Source organism: Calonectris borealis, chromosome 6 (genome assembly GCF_964195595.1).
Source record: "Calonectris borealis chromosome 6, bCalBor7.hap1.2, whole genome shotgun sequence".
In the NCBI taxonomy this organism is placed as follows: domain Eukaryota; kingdom Metazoa; phylum Chordata; class Aves; order Procellariiformes; family Procellariidae; genus Calonectris; species Calonectris borealis.
This window is the reverse complement of record NC_134317.1, coordinates 44,083,288-44,101,118: the sequence shown is the minus strand read 5'-3', so window position 1 is coordinate 44,101,118 and position 17,831 is coordinate 44,083,288. Positions and strand designations below refer to the sequence as shown.

Genomic DNA, 17,831 nt, shown 5'->3' with positions numbered 1-17,831 from the left:
TAAGAACAAGCAGTAGCTTAGAGATGAAATTTCAGATTCTGTGACGAACTGCCTTGGAAACCAAATTTCTGCAAAACTTCCTGTGTCTATGTCCTGTAGGGGTCACTAACAGTCAAGATGAGATGGCTGATCTGGCCATATCACCTCCTGCAGCAGGACTGGCTGTGTAACACATCTAGTTCCTGCAGAGAGCTTGCTGATGAAGGGATAGCACTTCTGTGACCTGAATTAATTAATCTCCAGCTAGCTCAAATATTTTTACATACAACATGCAAAATAATGTGCGAATAAGTTCATAGAAAGCTCAGTCAGAACAAAAAGCTAGCGTGTGGGATGGGATAAACAAAACAACCTGTGGGGACAAGGCAGGGTAAAGAAATGAAACATCAGGAGCAACATTACCGGGTGCTCCCAGTGCTGTTACCTTCTGTCCATCGGTGCCGTTCCTGCCTGCCAAACCAGCAGCACCCTGGGATCAAGGGGGAAAAGAAGAGAGATCAGTGATCTGTTAACATACATTCAAGGATTGGTAGCTGGAACAACATGCAAGTTAGAAAATATCCTTTCTTACCCTCCGTCCATCGGATCCAATCTCGCCCTGGGGGAAGAAGAGGACAGGTGTCAGCCAGTCTGCCTACATCCCTCCCACCCATTTAGGTCAGCAAAAACATCAACACTTCACAAGATCATGAGCAATGACTGAAGGAGACAGGCTTTGGGGTGCCCCTGGAAATCCCTCCCCATGTCCGCAATTACATATTAATAGGGTTGTTATTCTCCCCATTATAGCTAAACTTTCCCTCTTTGCAACAGAAAGGTGTGCATCCCCTGCCAAGTGCCCAGACAGCCATTCAGTCTCTTCTTTCTCACCTTCTCTCCTTTCAGCCCTGGGACACCCTAGACAAAAAGAAAAGAAGAAAAATGCTGTGTTAGTGCCTGGGGATCAGCAGGAGTGGAGGCAGCAGCATGCCAGGGGTTTTGGGTGGGAAATAGGCAGGTGGAGAGGGAGAAGCAGCGCTCCCCTTGCTTTACCAAAAACCAATGAATGCAAAGAGCTCAGTCACCGGCTGTGGGATTCTTACCTTGGGACCAGGGTATCCGATCGGACCTTCAATACCTGGGTCACCCTTAAGGGAAGAAGACACAGAGAGTTAGCTCGAGTGTGGCAGAGATGTGGTCCCAGCTAAGAGCGGGGCAGCACTGCTGGCTGCGGCGGGGGGGACTTTCCACAACTCACCTGTCGTCCCTTCAGCCCAGGGGAGCCTGGTTCACCCATGTTCCCCTTTGCACCCTAAGGAAAGAAAAAACCCAACATAAGTCAGGGCTTGGTGATGACTGTGAGAAAATGGCAATTTCTGGGAGCATCAGGCTCACTGTGGCTGCTCCTACAGAGCTTGGGGCAGCGTGCTGGCGGAGCAGGACCTGCTTTATTCTGGGGAAGTCGGGGAAAGAGTGTATGGAGAGGGGAGCGCACAGAGCTGGGGGCAGGAGAGTGGGATGCCCTGCACACATGAGAGCTCTGCTCTTGAGGGTGGGAGAGTTGGAGACAACTGCTGCCTCACTCCTGTTGTCCTCAGGTGCTGCAGGTGCTGTCTGTGGCTGGCACGGCTGATGCACGGATGCCTCTCTGCACTGCTGTCAATGCATCAGCCTCAGCACGGACATGAGGAGACACTGGTGCTGGCTGTGTGCTCCATTCACTGCAGCACAGCAGTCTCCCAGGGCCAAGTCAGATGCTGGGGAGTTATTTTCCACCTGGGTGCTATGCCTGTGAAGACTGCTGCAGTTGAGAGTGTCCTGCAGTGTCTGTAGCAGGCATGGGCATTATTCTCTTCCCACAGATCGGGGCGACTTACCTTCTGCCCTCGGTATCCCTTGGGACCGGGTGGACCTGCAATCTCCAGGCAGCTCATCTTGTAGCACTGAAATACAAATTAAACAGAAGGTGTAACTGCTGCGCTGCAGCATGCCGGCTGCTTCACGTGCGGAGCCAGCGTGCAGCCGAAGCTCAGCTCTGCACCACGGCTCTCCACACACCTCTCCCTGTGACCGCAGTGCTAAAAACTACTATGGCTCCAGCTGGGTCAGAGTTGAGGCAGCAACAATCATGCAGAAAAATGCTGCCCGTAAATTAAAAGCAGAAAATTGCCACAAGCACATTCATTATGGCTTGGCTCTGGGCCCAAACTGAAATAACAGAATTGCTAAGTGTCAGGCGAGGTGGTGTAGGCTTGCTCTTCTGGGCCCATCAGGGAATGTGCATGCCCTTTGCAGCATCGCTCCGCACACTCCTCCCTATGTATGCCAAACCCTCTCCATGATACCAGCAGGGCAGGTGTTTCAGCTTGCAGAGAATCTACAAAACATGCCTCCAAAGTGATAAAATGAGTCTGTTCAATAGACCTGAATTCATTGCAGGTGAGGGGGAGGCAGAAAGTGAAGAGTCCAGTATGTCATTTTAACCACTGGGCAAGGGGATGGATCCCGAGGCTCTGCACTGATCCACAGGTGAGCAGAGACCCATCCCATGCAGCTCGCTGCAAAATCTGGCCTGGTACTTCAGGATACGAGCTGGTCTTCTCTAAGTGAAGCAACTTAAACCTGTGTCGTGTGGCAATGGCATAAAGATGCTGCTCACTCACCTCTCCGTAGGCTTCGTGTTTCTGCAAAGGAGAAAACAGGATGAACAGAATCAGTTAAGGTGGTCAGTCCCAAGAGAAAAACAGCGTCGCACCCTTGGAGGTGTGTGTGATGGTAAAGGAGGGGAGGTGACAAAGGTCCCATGGCTTTGAAGACGTTCTCAACAGAGTCCCCGATTAACAGTGTCTGACAGGTGGGGCCTCAAAGACCACGCTGATGGTGAGCACATGTCTTGGTGCTGCACACTCTTCCACACGCCCCTGGATGGGGAGCAGGCTGTGGTATGGGTCTGGCCTTGGGCAAGAGCCAGGACTAGGGTGGCAGCCTGCCCAGACATGCTGGGGAACAGAGGTGCAAACCAAGAAGTCCTGGTAGAGCACCTAACCAGAGAAATCAGAGATGCTCAAGACTCCATTTGGCCCATAAGTCCATTTGGCTGAAAGGACATAGAAAAGGAAGAGAAACAAAACGGAGGCTTTTCCCTGCTAGAGGTGCTCTCTAGAGCCCTGCCAAAACCCACTGTGGGGCCGCTCAGAAAGCCTCCCCCCCATCCACGCGCTGCTTCTCTTGTCCCCCCATTATACTCCCTGCCCCTCAGGTGGCACTCCGTACCATAGCTTGGATTATCCTCTCAATGGTGTTCACATCGATGTCCAGGGTGTCTTTCTGCGTGATGGCGTAGTTGTTGCGGTACAGCTCGTGTGGCAGGTTGGCAATCTCTCGCAGTCCGTGCTCGTAGACATTCTCACTGGGGGCCACTGCAAAGAGCTTGATCCCCATGTCTCGTGCCCTCTCAGCCTGCATCTTCATCCCCCCGCAGGGGCTGCCAGTGACATGGCCATCAGTGATGACTATCGCAAAGTTCACGCCCGAGGCCATCTGGGTCTGGATCTGCTCCGTCATGTTGGAGATAGCGCAGTCCGTGAAGGTGCCCCGGCCAAGGTAGTTAATAGCGGACAGCCGGGGGAGGTATATGTCTTTGCTGCTCGTTAAAGGGCTGTAAATTTCCACCACATCTGAATAATGAAGTCCACCAAACTGCCAAGTGATGTAGACTTGGTTCTGGTAGAGCTCATTCTCCAGTTTATCAATGAACACAGGGATGAACCGCTTTATTTGATCCACAAGGCTCTGGATAGGCACAGTCTGCAGAGCAACACTCTCCGAGGTGTCAATGATGAAGTACACATTGATGGGGCAGTTCCTCTTTTCTGCATGGAGACAATTGTTCAGACCATGTCAGAGCACTTCATGCACTGCCGCACCCCCTTCACTGTCCCCCAGAAACCTGGACCGAGAAGCGTATACAGACAAGCACATAGAGGGCAGCACATAAAGTTGTGAAGAGAGCAAACCACAGCACGAGGCTCGAGATTCAGCTTCCTGCAAGGGTGTTGCAGCTCTCACTAATCAGGAATTATTTCCACCTGGGTTGGAGGAAATGAGGAAACTGAGGACTAAGTGCCAGGTTTGAACGAAGAAGAGCAAGGGTATGACTTTTGCTCTCCTGTGCTAAATGAATGTGCCGAGCTGCCTGCCAGGCTTCGGGGTGCTCTCTGATTTATAAACATTTTCAAAAAAGTCGTACCCAAGTGCGATACTGGAAAAAGCACAAGTCCCACTTAGCTCTAGCAGTAACATCTGTGTTCAGGACAGATGACTCCCCAGTGCCCAGGACTTCAGAACCCTAACATCTGCTCACTATTGAATCAATCTTGAAAATCTTGCCATTTTTTGTAAAAGTCAGGCTGAACACGTAAATCGCTTCCTCCACATTGCAACTGAAAGTAGCTGAAATCGTCAAATTCAAAATGGACTGTTCTTTGACATCAGATACAGAGCTGAGTTCTGGAGACTGACTGGTATTTATTACTGCATCAGATGAGAGAAGCCACCACTGGCAGACTCCAGCTCTTCAATCTCTACCTCTCTGCACTCCAATGCAAACCCAGAAATGGGAGTTTCGGTGGAGGACGGTGTTCCCTACAGGCAGATCGCTACCCCGGGGCACTGCCCAGGAGTGCAAAGGGGCAGGAGAGGTGTAACGTGCCACCGTCAGTTCCTTGTGAGCAGGATCTGCAACTGAGCATGGCCATTGCTTGCAGTGAAATTGCTGCTTACAAAGGGGAGAAACACTCAAATTGTCTGGTTAATACCTGTACAGGAGGTAGGACTGACATCTCCAGGATCCCCATCAAACTGAGCATGGAGAGGAACTAGAGCCACACAAAGGAGAGTGGAAAAAAAGGCTTCTCGGAACATCTCAGCAGTTCCTCTGGATATTTAGATGCCTGTGGGAAAACACAAGTTACATGTTAAGCACAATATACAACCCCCTAGCTCTGCTGGGAAGATACAAAGCCAGCCAATGCTCCTTGTAAACCCTGTGTGTGAAAAACACGACCTCTCCATCCCGTGATGCATCACTAGGCCACTAATGTAGATTTTTCTATTGACTTGAAAGCTAAGCAATTAAAATATTTCCTTTGCTGGAGTATGGGCAAATGATTTAAAAATGCTTTAGCTTCTCTGTCCATCTGAAGGGAGGGATCAGGTGGTGGAGCTATTGACAGTGCATCAAGATCTCCTGATTTCATGGTTTCTCTCCAGGTGTGTGTCTGTCCCCTCCATGACCACATTGACACCATCACCTCCGATCCACGCAGATGTAAGCACCCATGCTCCTTTATTTGCCTGCTTGGCAGGTCCTTTCCATCTCCAACTCACCATGTGAGTGTGGTGATGCCTGTGTGTACTGAAAAGGTACAAAATCCCTTGCTTAACAGTGCTGCTTTGTAGGCTGCACAACCCATGGACTGAAGGGATGAATAAACCAGCACTTGAAGAAATGCACATCTTTAGCATTCAACCCATCACTGGGCCTCTGAGGTCCAGCTGCACATGAGAGTATATTTTGTGTAGGGTTATAATAACTTAAGCAGCAGAAGAGTTAGAGATCTAGTCTGAAAAGTTCTTGGGAATGTATATGTAAGTGTTCAGAGGAACTGAGGCTTTGAAAGGATATTCACAGACAAAACCCAAGCGACACTTATCAACAGCAAAGAATGTGGAGGAAGAGGTGATGCTCGCCTTTATGTCTAGAGGACAATTGCACTAACCCCTTGATGACACACAGACCAAGTAGTAGCATAGACACTTTTCTGCTTGGTGATCAACAAGGGGCATGTGTGATCTCTGTTAGGAAAAGAAGGCCTGAGTCCAGTCCAGAAGGAGAACTTCTTCTGTAAATGGCTTTTTTGGGTAGCTCTTGGAAGAGTGCAAGGCTTGAATGGACACTGACAGTGCATTCGGTTGCATTGGCAGTGCATGGTGAGGGCAAGTTAGCAATGCAGCTGAGCTGCTGCCTTATTTGCATGAGAAATGGCATTACCTGAAGAATACAGACAGCTCAGCTCCGCCTGTATCTCTCTAGAGACCTCTCTCCACATGGTGACCAGCTATTCCCTGGTAGGACACGTCCTGTTCCAGTTTACACTGCAAGCTGCAGCGCATCACAGGGTTCTGCAAACTGGTTTATGCTGGAAAGGCTGGTTTCTATCAGTGCTGCTGATATCCTTCCAACAGTGACAGCCTTCCTCCTTACATATTGTGCGTATGCTAACAAGCCTGTGAGAGCCAGTGCTCAGGCTGGATTTTAGATAGGGGAAGGAGAAACCCTCATGCTCCTTGGAGATCTCCTGGGGGGGACAAGATGTACAGAGATCCGAAAGCTTCAGGAACACCAACTTGAGGAGCTTCACAGACATGGCTCAGCAAAGCCCTCTGACACTGAGGGCCTCTCACGTGCCTCCAGCTCAGCACTCAAATGTCCCTACCAAGTAGTTCATGGGTCCTTTTTCCCCCCCTCCAGCTCAGAGAGGCTGCACAGCTTTTTGCAAAGAGACCTCATGAAGTCCCTGCATAGGTAAGTGTGGCTCAATTTTCATTGGGCTGTGGAGAACAGAAGAGGTATCGTAAGGATAAAATAGTTACTTTAATGCTAATGGAGTATTTTAGTTAAGATCAAGACTTCCTCCCTCTAGCCTTATTACAGGCTTCCCTCATCTTGTTTGCCCTCCACAAAGCAGAGCTGCTGGAGATCCTGATCTTTTGTAGGACACAACAGCTTTGTGCCTTCAGCACCATTTTAGAGCCAGTCTTTCGTGACGGCTGAGGAAGCTGGAGACATCAGCTTTTGGAGAGGCTGGGAATACCGGAGGCTTTGGCCAAGTGTCTGACTCACAGATCACCGCGTCCTGAGTTTAACCACCTCCCTCCCTCCCTCCTGCCATGTGTGCGTGGGTGGGAAAGGCGCTGTGCAGAAGAGCTGCTCTCCAGGCAGAGCTGCGAGGAGCAGTTAAACTGCATGGGCAACCAGGACCAGCTCTGGTACGGGACTGCCCCTCCCCACAGCCCTCGGGGCTTTGGACTGGATCAAGGAGGCACCATGGCCTTTGCCTCTACATGGGCAGAAAGGTGAGGCAGAAAAGCGACAGCTGAAAACACCAGACACACTTCACTTCTTTGTGGTCCTGTTGCACACAGTGCACTCCTTTATTTCACTCTGTCTCCCTCAGAGGGGATCTCTGTCCCTCGAGCTATGTTAGCCTTTTGCTATACCAGCATCCCACCTGGTCATTAACAATTAATGGACACACAGTGGGGAGGCCCTTCTTCCCACCTAAGGGGTCTCCAAGGCTAGGGTGGGAGACGATGCCTGTTGTGTCATCCTCAAAGCACTATCACAAATCTCATAACATTTGATATTTTCCTTAAAGCTCCACCTCCTGCTGCAAAACGCTCAAATGGAAATCTCAGATTTCACCAGCAAAAGGGTATGTTTCAGACTAACGCATTTTCTGGATATTGAAGACAATTTTTGAACACTGACAGTCCAGAAAACTAATGGAAAGAGCAAATTGGGAGCTGACTCATTATGTTTGAATACTTGGGTCTGCCCATCCTGTTCTTCCTTGACCTTTCTCTCTCTGCAAGAGCGGGATCATGATATTGTATAAGCAAGGCCTTACAAAGATTTCTCTTCAAATTTCCTTCTCTCAGTATTTGTACTGCTGAGTGATGCATCTCTTTGCCCATGAGATGCACACAAAGAAAAAAACAACAGGGAATCTCGAGCAGTGGTTTTGGGTTCCTCTGAACAGATTTTGAGGGCACTGCTTTGCACCATCCTCCCTGCATTAGGGTCTGTGCTCCTACCTAATGCCTCAGGTGCTCAGCAGAAAAATGCATGGTCTTCTCTGCTGCTCCCATACTCTGATCCCAGGTGACCTGGCTGTTACCCACATAATTGCAAAAGCATATGGAGTTATCTACACAGAGCCCTGCAAAAATGGTGGTCTTGCAGGAGGACCTGAGTTCTCTGTGAGTACTTCTTCCCACCCTGAGCAACTGAACCAAATGTAATATTATGGCAAAAAAAAGACTTGCAATGACTCTTTCAAATGTGCAAATTACAGTCGGCTTATTTGCGCTCTCACATCTGATTATCAGATAGATCAGATTTTAATGCACTAGAAAGGTCATCTCATGTGCCTGGCCAGGCAGAGCCATGGTCTGTCTTATCCCACACATTGATTTTTCTGAAGTTCCTCCTGGTGCAATATGTATTTCTCCTTCAATACCACAACAGTTATTATAGTTGAGCAAATTGTTCCCAAATTTACAAAAATTCAAGTGGTCCGCTCTCTAAGCTAATTCTGCCTGCAAGGAGCTTATTTAAGGCCACAAAAATTGCATTATTCTCAAGAAAGGAGAATTATGCTAGCTATGTCATATGCAGAATAAAGTTTGAAACTGTACTGCTGCTCTGACATGGACCCAGTCCCAACTTTTTTCACGGCCATGCCCAGCGGGCAGCGACTGTGGTGCCATCCACTTGTGCAGGCAGCATTTTACTCCACTCAGATGTTTGCTAAATAAAATAAAACCAGAAAAAAAAATGTGTCCCATTTGGAACAAAAGCTCTTATAAATGCACCTCCTCTTCCTCGTTTGTGAGCCCACGGTTTGCCCATTGCATGCAGAGGGAATTTCAGTGTTTGTTGCAGTCGCTACCCAAACATGCCCTGTAGCTTGAGTCCCGGGACACACCACCCAGGGGGAGGGTTTTCCGACAGCTGCAGGGAGTCCAGGTCTTCTCCAGCTTTCCTACTGCAACTATCCTGGGACTTTAGCCAGAGAAAGCCCAGGCCGCAGGAAGGCTGCGGGCAGCAGCCCCGCTGGGTGCTCCGGCCGCAGGACCGCGCTTGCCGCCCGGGGGGATGCTGCAGCCCCCTGGAGCTTCGGCTCTGGCAGCCAGAAACCTCCATTTACAGCACTCATGCAGACCCCTGCCACTAAAAAAAATAGCTGACCCGAGGAGGCAAGTGCAACGAGCTCGCAGGCATTTCCGGACACGCTGTTACCCCCCAAATAGAGGAGCTTGTGCTGGTGAAACTCAGCATAACTAGGAGACACGAATCACAGGTTAGCCTAATCCATATCTTCTGAAATTCCGAAAATCAAAGAGGAATCGTGCAGCAGGTCAGCCGCTCTGCTGCACAGCAGCAGCGGAGTCTGGTGCTGCTACTGCTGCCATCACTTCAGTGTTGCTGGTGAACTCAACTCAGTTGCCCGAAGGGAAGAATTTGGTTCAACAGGTCCCCCCCGAGGGATTTTCTAGACCTCTGGCCCTGGCAGATGAGAGTCTGTGGCTCACACTACCCGCACCTGGAAAAAAACTCTTGGAAAAACGCCCAAACTAGCCAAAAACTGAAAACAATGGGAAAATATACATTGTCTTATAGCGGGCAGTGTCTAAACACGATGCGCCTGAAATGAGCAGCTGGCTGGAGAGCCCATCAGCAGCGGCAATAGCTGCGCAGCCCGCAGGGGCACAGGCTGGGATTTCAGGGGCTGGCTAGTTTATTCCCTGCTGGAGAACCACCAGTAAATAGCCGCACGACCACTATACAAGGAGAAGGAAAACTCTGCTTACCTGGAAAACGCGGTCATCAAAATTTCCTCCAAAAAGCCTCCGAAATGTCAGGGAAAAGCCTTTGTGGAGTCTCTCGTATCAGGAAGGCTCCTGCATCCCCGGCTGGAAGGCTCTGGGTGCTCGGGGTGTGTGGGGAGGAGCGGCCGGGAGCAGCAAAGGCGTCTCCAGCCCAGTCCCTCTATTCCCTCGCAGGCTGGAACTGCCCTCTATGTTCCTCCTCCTTCAAAATCAGGCAGAGCCTCCTTTGTAGTAGCTCCAGACATCCACGGAGAGTCACTGTGGGTCTACCGACACCTCGGGACGGTCTCCTCCCACCCGCTCCCCTCCCAGGGCAGATGCTGGGATGGGGCGCGGTTGTCATCTTTGGAAGTGAAGGCATTTTTGTGTTAAACAAGCTGGAAGAAGTCTCAGTTACCCACGATGAGAGGCCCCTTTTCGTGGTTGGCATTGCTGCCCCTCGTATTTATGCCATCAAACAGTGTTCCTCTTTCTTTCCTCTCCCCGTCCTCCTCCTCTTCCCATCCTAGTAACGTGTCCTGAGTGGAACAAATAAAACAAGAACATTTCAAAAAAAGAGCAGCTTGCATCTTAGCCTTTGCAAATATCCAAGTCTTGCTCAGAGTCATCCAAGTCTGAGTATTACCTCTTTCTATTGATTCATTTCTGGGTTTTGTTTTTTTGTTGTTGTTGTTGGGTTGGGTTTGGTTTTTTTTTAATTATTATTTTTAATTTCACAGGTAATTTTTAGCTCTGCTAAATGAAAAATAGGGGCAAATGTCCCAACAAAATATAGAAAACAGCAATGACTTTCAGGAACACAGCCTGTTATCCCTTGAGCTATGACTTTCTGTCTCCAAACTTTTGTGTAAATGCACAGTGTGAAGGAACCAGAACAAAGCCACAGCTGCCAGACAAGGTAATTGCAATTGAGAACCCCAATTTAACTCTCATTTCACTCTACTGACTCGCAAGTAGTGACAAAAGCAAAGGATTTGTCTCAAGAGATGTCAGAGTAAGGTGCAGGAACTACTAACATCTACAGGAACATGTTGCTCAGGCTGTTTGTATTTGCTAAAAACATCTGAACTACCAGGTGAAAATAATAAACCCAATTCTGTGTAGCTGCTAGCACTCAAAAAGGCACATTTCTGGAGTATTTTCTGTGTCAGCATCTTCACCAGGAGTACTCTGGTGGACTTGGCAGTGTTAGGTTTATGGTTGGACTCGATGATCTTAAAGGTCTTTTCCAACCTAAATGATTCTATGATTCTATGATACTCAAGCAGCACCTATAGGAACCATAGCCATAAGCTAGAATTTTACGTGCCCTTTCCCCCATTCATCTCAAAGCCCAGTGACAGAAGCAGGACTCATTCTGGAGCAAGGGGACACTGAAGAATAAGCATACTGGAGAAACAAGAAATTTCTCAATGATTCCTTGGAAGAGCAAAGAAGGATTTTGTGGAGCCATTCCTTTCCAGGGGCACTCCTACAGCTCTAAATGGGATGGTCACTTTTCTTCTGGAGCATCTTTAGTGAAGAGGAGGGGTCCAGCTTCTGATGACAATGATTTACCAGACAGTACATGAGATGTCTAAGCAAAACATTTACCTTCCAGTAATCCAGCGAACACACCACATACCAGGCCATTTCTCTTGCCTACTTCGCTGCTGTGTCCAAGCTCTGTTGCGTCCATGAGTACCCATCAATGTTGCTTCAAATCACTAATCAATGTTGCGTTCAGTATAACTATTTCTAGGTGAATCTGCCCCTGCAGAAGCTGTTTTTCCAGCAAGATGCCTTATCACAAACAACTGGACAGCACATCTGTCTCCTACATTGCTGATGAGTGCCCAAAGTGTAGAAAGGAGGAGAGCACAGGCCCACACTTCCTATCTCACTCTTCCTTCTCGCAGACTTGTGAACGTTGTCTTTTGTGTGCAGTTTCTTGACCAAAGGACCTACAGACTTTTAACTTTCTCTGTGTGCTTCTTGAACTTTCTCATGTCAAATCAAAAGTTTTTCCTGCAGCTTAACATGACATAATGCCTTGTCCCCATGAGGATTCTTGTATATTTTAAAAGACAGCCCCCTATTGCATCCTTTCCCTCAATAAAAAAGGCTAACTTGGTCTTTCTCACCTACCTAGGCATCCATTTTCATGATATTTGTAGGATATTATCTTCACACCTCTGTCATAGATGGCCACATCTGGTGAGTTCATTTCTTACATCGGGGTGGTCTGACATACAGGCACACTGAAGTGGTAGTATGTCTTGTTTACATAGAAATTCAGACAAAATAACCTCAAAACAAGATGCTGCTTTTTTTCTGGATTTGTTGGGCTTTTTTACGATCTTCTTTTATAACTGGCGGCATTAAAGGCCTGAGCTAGTTCTCTGTAATTGAGTTTTTGTTCTTGTGAATGGGATGAGAACATAGGAAGCTCTAGAGGAAAATGGATTTGGGGCAGGAACTTTTTGAGACAGTTGCAACATTTTATCTAGCATCTTCTTTCTTCTTTGTGAGGGGAATCAAGATGGGCAAAGACATTTCTTTCTGTGCGCAGTGATACTCTTTTATACGCAGTGCCTGCTCTATATGTATGGAGGTCTGTCCAGGTGTGTAATCATTCCCCTTCACTCATGGGATCCTCATCCACTACCTCTCTTTGGCTCCTCTTCCTAATCCTCAAATCGACTGCTTTTCTGTTTTTCTCCTTTCAGTGGAACTGCAAATCTCATGGAAAGAATTTTGCAGAGAATGTGCATGGACATGGATTAGTTGCTCATCCCCTGTGTATCCGACCCACATACTATTATTGCTGCTCACAGAACACACTATATACTGAACCGATATTTAGTATTCAATTACATTTAAAATGGAGAGAGAGGAAATTGAGGAAGATGAAGAGTAGAAAGAAAGAAGGAAAAAACTGCTTGATTTTCTGCTGTCCTCTATGACTCTGTATAGAGTTTGAAGTAAGGGAGTCAGTCAGGCATGGATGGCTACTATTTCATTTACATCCCCTTGTAGACTTAAATGTGATTTATGGTATGTTTAGTTGTTACTTTGTAAACTGTGTAGCTGCTCTTTTTTTTTTACATCTGAATTGTAGCTGCCAATAAAATGCAATCTCCTAGTTTTAAATCACATACATACATCTGAAACAGCTTTATGGGACTGCTGTGGTTCTCTGGAAAACAGCTACTGTAGTTTTTTTCCATCTGTCTGCAATTGCATCCACCCTTCATGTGATTCTGAGATTATACAGTGGTCTCCAAGGGTCTTGTTTTCTAAATATGTGAAGAGAACCAAAAACGAGGCCAAGACTGTGAAGTGCTTAGTGAAAACAATGTATGCTGGTTTTCAAATATTTGTAAGTATGCAGTTGATAATCTCAGCATTTTCACTGACGACAAACGGAAGGATGAATTTTACGCCCTTTTGTAGTTGCCATTTTCTGAAATTCTTGCTTCCTAACTCAATTCATACAATGCATGTGTATTCTTCCCCACCAACAGGCAAACTCCTGCTCCTCTGAGGTTCAGGGCTGTAATTCTGCTGTTTGCCTTTCTGACTTCTCTCAGAACCTTCAGTGCCACAGTCTTGTACACCCTGCAGACAAGGCTGCCTCCAGCCTTCTCATTTTCAGCCTGTTATTCCCTGTGTTTCAGTAGCAGGTCCAAAAGAGCATCTCCCCTAGTCAGTTCATTCATCACTTCCATCATGAAATTGCCTTCACACCATTCCAGAAACCTCTTGTCGTGGCTATGCCCAGCCACATTGCTCTCCTAGCAGATAGCAATGTGGTTAAATCCACTTGTAAGTACCCAGGCGTGTGGCTGTAAGGTTTCCTCCAAGTGCCTAAAGAAAACTTCATCCACCTGCTCTTCTTCATCAGGTGATCTGCAGCAGAATCCTACTACAACATCACCTGTGCTGGTCCACCCTCTGATCCTCACCACCCTTTCTGCCAACACTGGGTGCAGGCTCGGTTGGCTCCGAGGTGTTCCTGGCAGGTCTTGCTCATCCTCACCGGTGCCCAGGAGAAGACATCTATTAAAGAAATAAAAGAAGAAAAAACATTTATTTTTCTAGATTAACCCAGGTCATGTACATGAGCAACAGCCCCCACAGTGTTTGACATTCTTGAATTGTGGTAAAATGAGACACAAAGGGGAATCTTTCTGAAGAAAAAAGCAAATGTTCATTCGATACCATATTTTAGCAGCATTTCCTGGGATTTAGGCCATTAAAGCCAACTGCTCCAGGATGTTTAGAGAGTCATCATGAACACACAAGCGCAATCTGAGGCTTTGCATACTTTTTCCTATTTTAATATTCTGGAGTTAACTTTTAAGTCCCCTATGCTATTGCAGTTCTTATTTACTTAGCACCCCATTTTTATATACAGCATTTGCGTGCTTGTAAATTGTTGTTTGCTAACGCAAAAGGAAGTACTGTTTGGAGTTTCTAGAAGTTTATTTTAAACAGCCCCAAGGATTTCCCAACCTACAGCATTATTGAAGCCTTGCCAGATGCAGGCCCGTATCTGTGACCTTGGGTTTTTTCACTAGAGCTCAAGATCCTTAGAGGATGATGACATCCCAGAGAATCTATCTACGTTGTTTAGATACAGCGGTGGGAAAACGAGTGACCAGAAATGGAGGTGGCAGTCCCCCATCTTCCAGCCGGTCCCACGCTGCACAGACTCCAGAGAAGCTTACAGGAGCCACCCTTAATGCCACCAGCGGAGCAACAAAAGCTTGCTCTTGTTGGTAGGCCGAGGGCCCTTTTCGGTTCTGCTCAGCACAGCAGAGGTTTCATTGTGAGAGACCGCCCAAGAGAACGACGTGCTCCTGGCTCTCTGTCCCAGCTGCAGGTTACTCCTTGCCGAAGCTTTGCTCCCACAGCCAGCCGTGAGCTTGCTAATAATTTCTAATAATCTGCCTGAAGCGTTCGTTTAGACTTCATTAGTGCAGAGACCCTTGCTCCAAGTTATATTCCCCTCTGCTCAAGATGTCCCTTTCCAAGATCCGTTTGAGTACTCTGGCTTGAAGAAATGGCAGGGGTGCTCCGGGGCTCCTGTGCCCAGCTGCTCTTGCTGCACAATTTCTTTGGGTTTTTGAAGTTTGCCCTTTTGAAATCGACGCCATACTTATGAACTTGTTAATATTTTACCTTCAATTGCTCAGTCCAGGCTTCGTGTCTAGAGTCAGCTTTTCTACAGTGCCCTGACAGGTCACCACTGCTGGAGCTGCTCCCTCCCGACAGGGCTTCCAGCTGACCGTTTCTGGGTCTCCTCACCACCGTGCTGTGGGTGGAAGAGCCAGCTCACGCATTTCAATACCAGGGGAAGTGAGGGTGCCCAGGGTGCTCCCAGAGGTGCCAGGTAGCAGCAATACAAGATCATATGTGAACCCAGCAAACAAAAAATAGGTGGACAGAGGACAGAGAGAGTGAGGAAAGGATGGTCTGAAACCCTTTCTCCCAGAATACTTCCCCTTTTACAGGTTTCACAACCCTTGCTTTTTGAGGCTTTCATCTCTTGCAGCACATTTTTTCCACACAGCCAGTCAAGATGGTTGAGTCCCAAAACTTGTTGACTCATTGGGAATAGCCTTTGCATAGTGAAGCAATTGCATTCCAGCTCCCTGGCAAGGCAGGACCTCAGAGAGGCGGCTGATGCCTCCATGGTCCACAGTACATGCTGGATAATCCCGACCTATCTCTGTGGACTTGTCAAATGATCTTTAGTTTCGTAGCCCAGGGAAGCGAAAGAGTTAAAACACACAGTTTGTGTCTTTTGGGGCTTCGTGGTGAAATACAGCAAGAGCAGAATGACCCAGCTGCATTTGTTTTATTTTCTTGTCACCAGAGAAACGAGAAGGAAAAACTTGCAGTGGTGTTTCCATGAAATTAAGAGAAAAAACCCACATAGTTTATAGAGGAAACCTCATTCCCCTCCCCAGCCTTTTACCAGTGACGGTTCAAAAAAAATGTACATTTTTGAACTTAGTCACATCCCGCCCCACCCACGGTCCTTAACGCCGTGTACAGACCTAAGAAAGAGATTTCAGTTTCCTTCTTTTGCTGATGAACTCCTATCTAAACATTTGCTTTTTTCACTGCTGGAGCCTGGAGGTACTGCCTCCCCATGAAATGACTACTCTGGCTAAGGTTACAAATAAAATATAGACTTTCTCTGTTAGATTTCAGCTAACTGTATGAATAATATTCCCTCAAGACATACTCATTATATTGAACCATAAATCTGTCGGGGGACACTTTTGCAATGACTAACGGGTATAAATAGAAAGGAAAGGAATTAATTAGTGCCTTTATCCTGGGAAAAGAGGGGGCTGAAAGGGATCAGATAGGAAAGAAAAAAGTCTTTCCTCTGAATGTGGGGGTACAGCAGAGTGGGCTGCTGGGTTGGGAGGTGGCTGGCCCCGGTTCGAGTGACTTCCCTCAGGAGTCTGGTGGCCTGGCAAGGACACATTAGGGCTCAGCAATTGAGCTGATTTATTTGAAATGCTAATCTTGTCTTTAATCCCAGCTTTGTCTCTCTGTAAGCGCACTGTTCTCCTGCCCTCAGGTCTTAAACAAATGTTTCCAACATCAACCCTTGTATGGAGCTGAATTCTTGGGACAGATTATGTGTAATTCCCATTTCCACAGGACCAGTAAAAAGGAATTAGAAAGGAAACATGAAAAAAGCCTTGAAGCCAATGAGAGGCTATTTACTGGCTTTAGGGACCTGTGATTCAGGTCCTAAATGAAAATCTGTGACTTCAAGGTTGCAACTTGTAACTAGAGATGCTCACCAAGAGAAAGCATTAAGTTTCTTGAAAACCCCTAATTCTCACAACCCCCCAGGGGGTGAAGGGGGGGCTCTGAGAAATGAGCTTGGCTGTCCTCACTTGGGATGCTTTGGCACAGGGTGCAGTAGTGCAGCAGTCAAATATGAGCCCAGGTCAAAAATGAAGGCAGCAGGTGAGGTCTGCCAACATAGCACCGTGCTGGTACACCAGCAGCAGGACTGCCAACACCACCTGAAAGAGGCTTGCTTTCCCTTCCAGGAGCACAAAGCCAGTGAAAAGTCTTCTCTTGAAGGCTTTAAATTTTTATCTTGCAGAGGTTAAAGGAAAATATAATCCCTCCCTCCCCAAATGACAGGACCTTTTGGATGCAGGCAGCAAGGAGGCCAACAAGGGTCTAGAAGAGGATCTGATTGATGCTCGCATGAATCAGTGGATTGACCGGCAAAAGACACTGCACAGGTAAATGACAGCAATGAGTAAGACTGAACAGTAATATCTTCTGGAGTTTCTGCAGTGGTAAGGAACTCTATCTAGCTGCTCACTAACATTGCCCCCAAACTCTCTGGAAGACGAGTGCAGTCCTGGAGCAAGGATTTCCATCGTGACCCCTTTTGCAACCTGAATATGGGGCCAAATTTGTTACAGGTTAAACTAACAATAATTTGCAAAAACTTTGCAAAAATTTGCAATCATAATAACTTGCAAAATAACTTGCAGAAACAAAATTTTGCAGATAATTCAAGTATGGTGTACGCCACGGGCATATGGGTGTGCCTCTGAACTGATGGAGACCTCTGAAATCTGCACCCACCTCAGCCACCAAGTTACGAAGCAAAAGCCCAGCATGTCTTGAGCCCTCCTTGGACTCACTTTATGTGCTGAGCTCTCCCGGGACTTACTTTCCTCTGCCGGGGTAGAGGCTGCGGAGAGCTGCCCTGCCCTCCAGACATCCCTGTCCCAGGGAGCGCAGTGGGCAGCCACCCAGAAGCTGTTCCTTGGGTTGCAGAGCTTTTCCACTGCTCGATGGATGCTGCTTTTCACATATTTGATGTGAATCCAGGGAACCCTGTGCAGCACTTCGGCCCAGCTCCCCGCGGGGGTCACGTACAGCAGAGCATTGCTTGTCTGCTTTTGGCATGACGCTTAACACCTCCCCTTCCCTTACGCACGTGCTCGAATTTTTGCTCTAACACAAAACATTAGAGGCCCTTGTTTCATTTGTAGCTATAGATTGACGCTCAAGAAATGTATAGTTCTGTAATGAAGTGTCCTCCTGGCCAAATACAACATAGCAATTAAAATGCCCTCTACCGTCAGGCGAACCTGCTACTACTGACAAGGAAAATGGTATTTGCACCAAGAGTCATA

General features: G+C 47.5%; 1 protein-coding gene across 2 annotated transcripts in view; it reads right to left on the bottom strand.

Moving 5' to 3' along the window:
* Window positions 1-9,831, bottom strand: part of COL6A2 (collagen type VI alpha 2 chain) — a 28,575-nt gene extending 18,744 nt beyond the window's left edge. Inside the window, exons 1-10 of one of the 2 annotated variants that reach the window (XM_075153832.1) lie at window positions 9,637-9,831; window positions 4,797-4,931; window positions 3,253-3,851; window positions 2,643-2,663; window positions 1,857-1,922; window positions 1,238-1,291; window positions 1,083-1,127; window positions 871-897; window positions 572-598; window positions 425-469 (exon numbers count right to left, since the gene is read on the bottom strand). In XM_075153832.1, the coding sequence (XP_075009933.1) occupies window positions 425-469; window positions 572-598; window positions 871-897; window positions 1,083-1,127; window positions 1,238-1,291; window positions 1,857-1,922; window positions 2,643-2,663; window positions 3,253-3,851; window positions 4,797-4,902 (990 nt within the window). In that variant the 5' untranslated portion in view covers window positions 4,903-4,931; window positions 9,637-9,831. The remainder of the gene's footprint in view (window positions 1-424; window positions 470-571; window positions 599-870; window positions 898-1,082; window positions 1,128-1,237; window positions 1,292-1,856; window positions 1,923-2,642; window positions 2,664-3,252; window positions 3,852-4,796; window positions 4,932-9,636) is intronic. The other variant, XM_075153833.1, reaches the window with a different exon arrangement.
* Window positions 9,832-17,831: the final 8,000 nt, after the last annotated feature.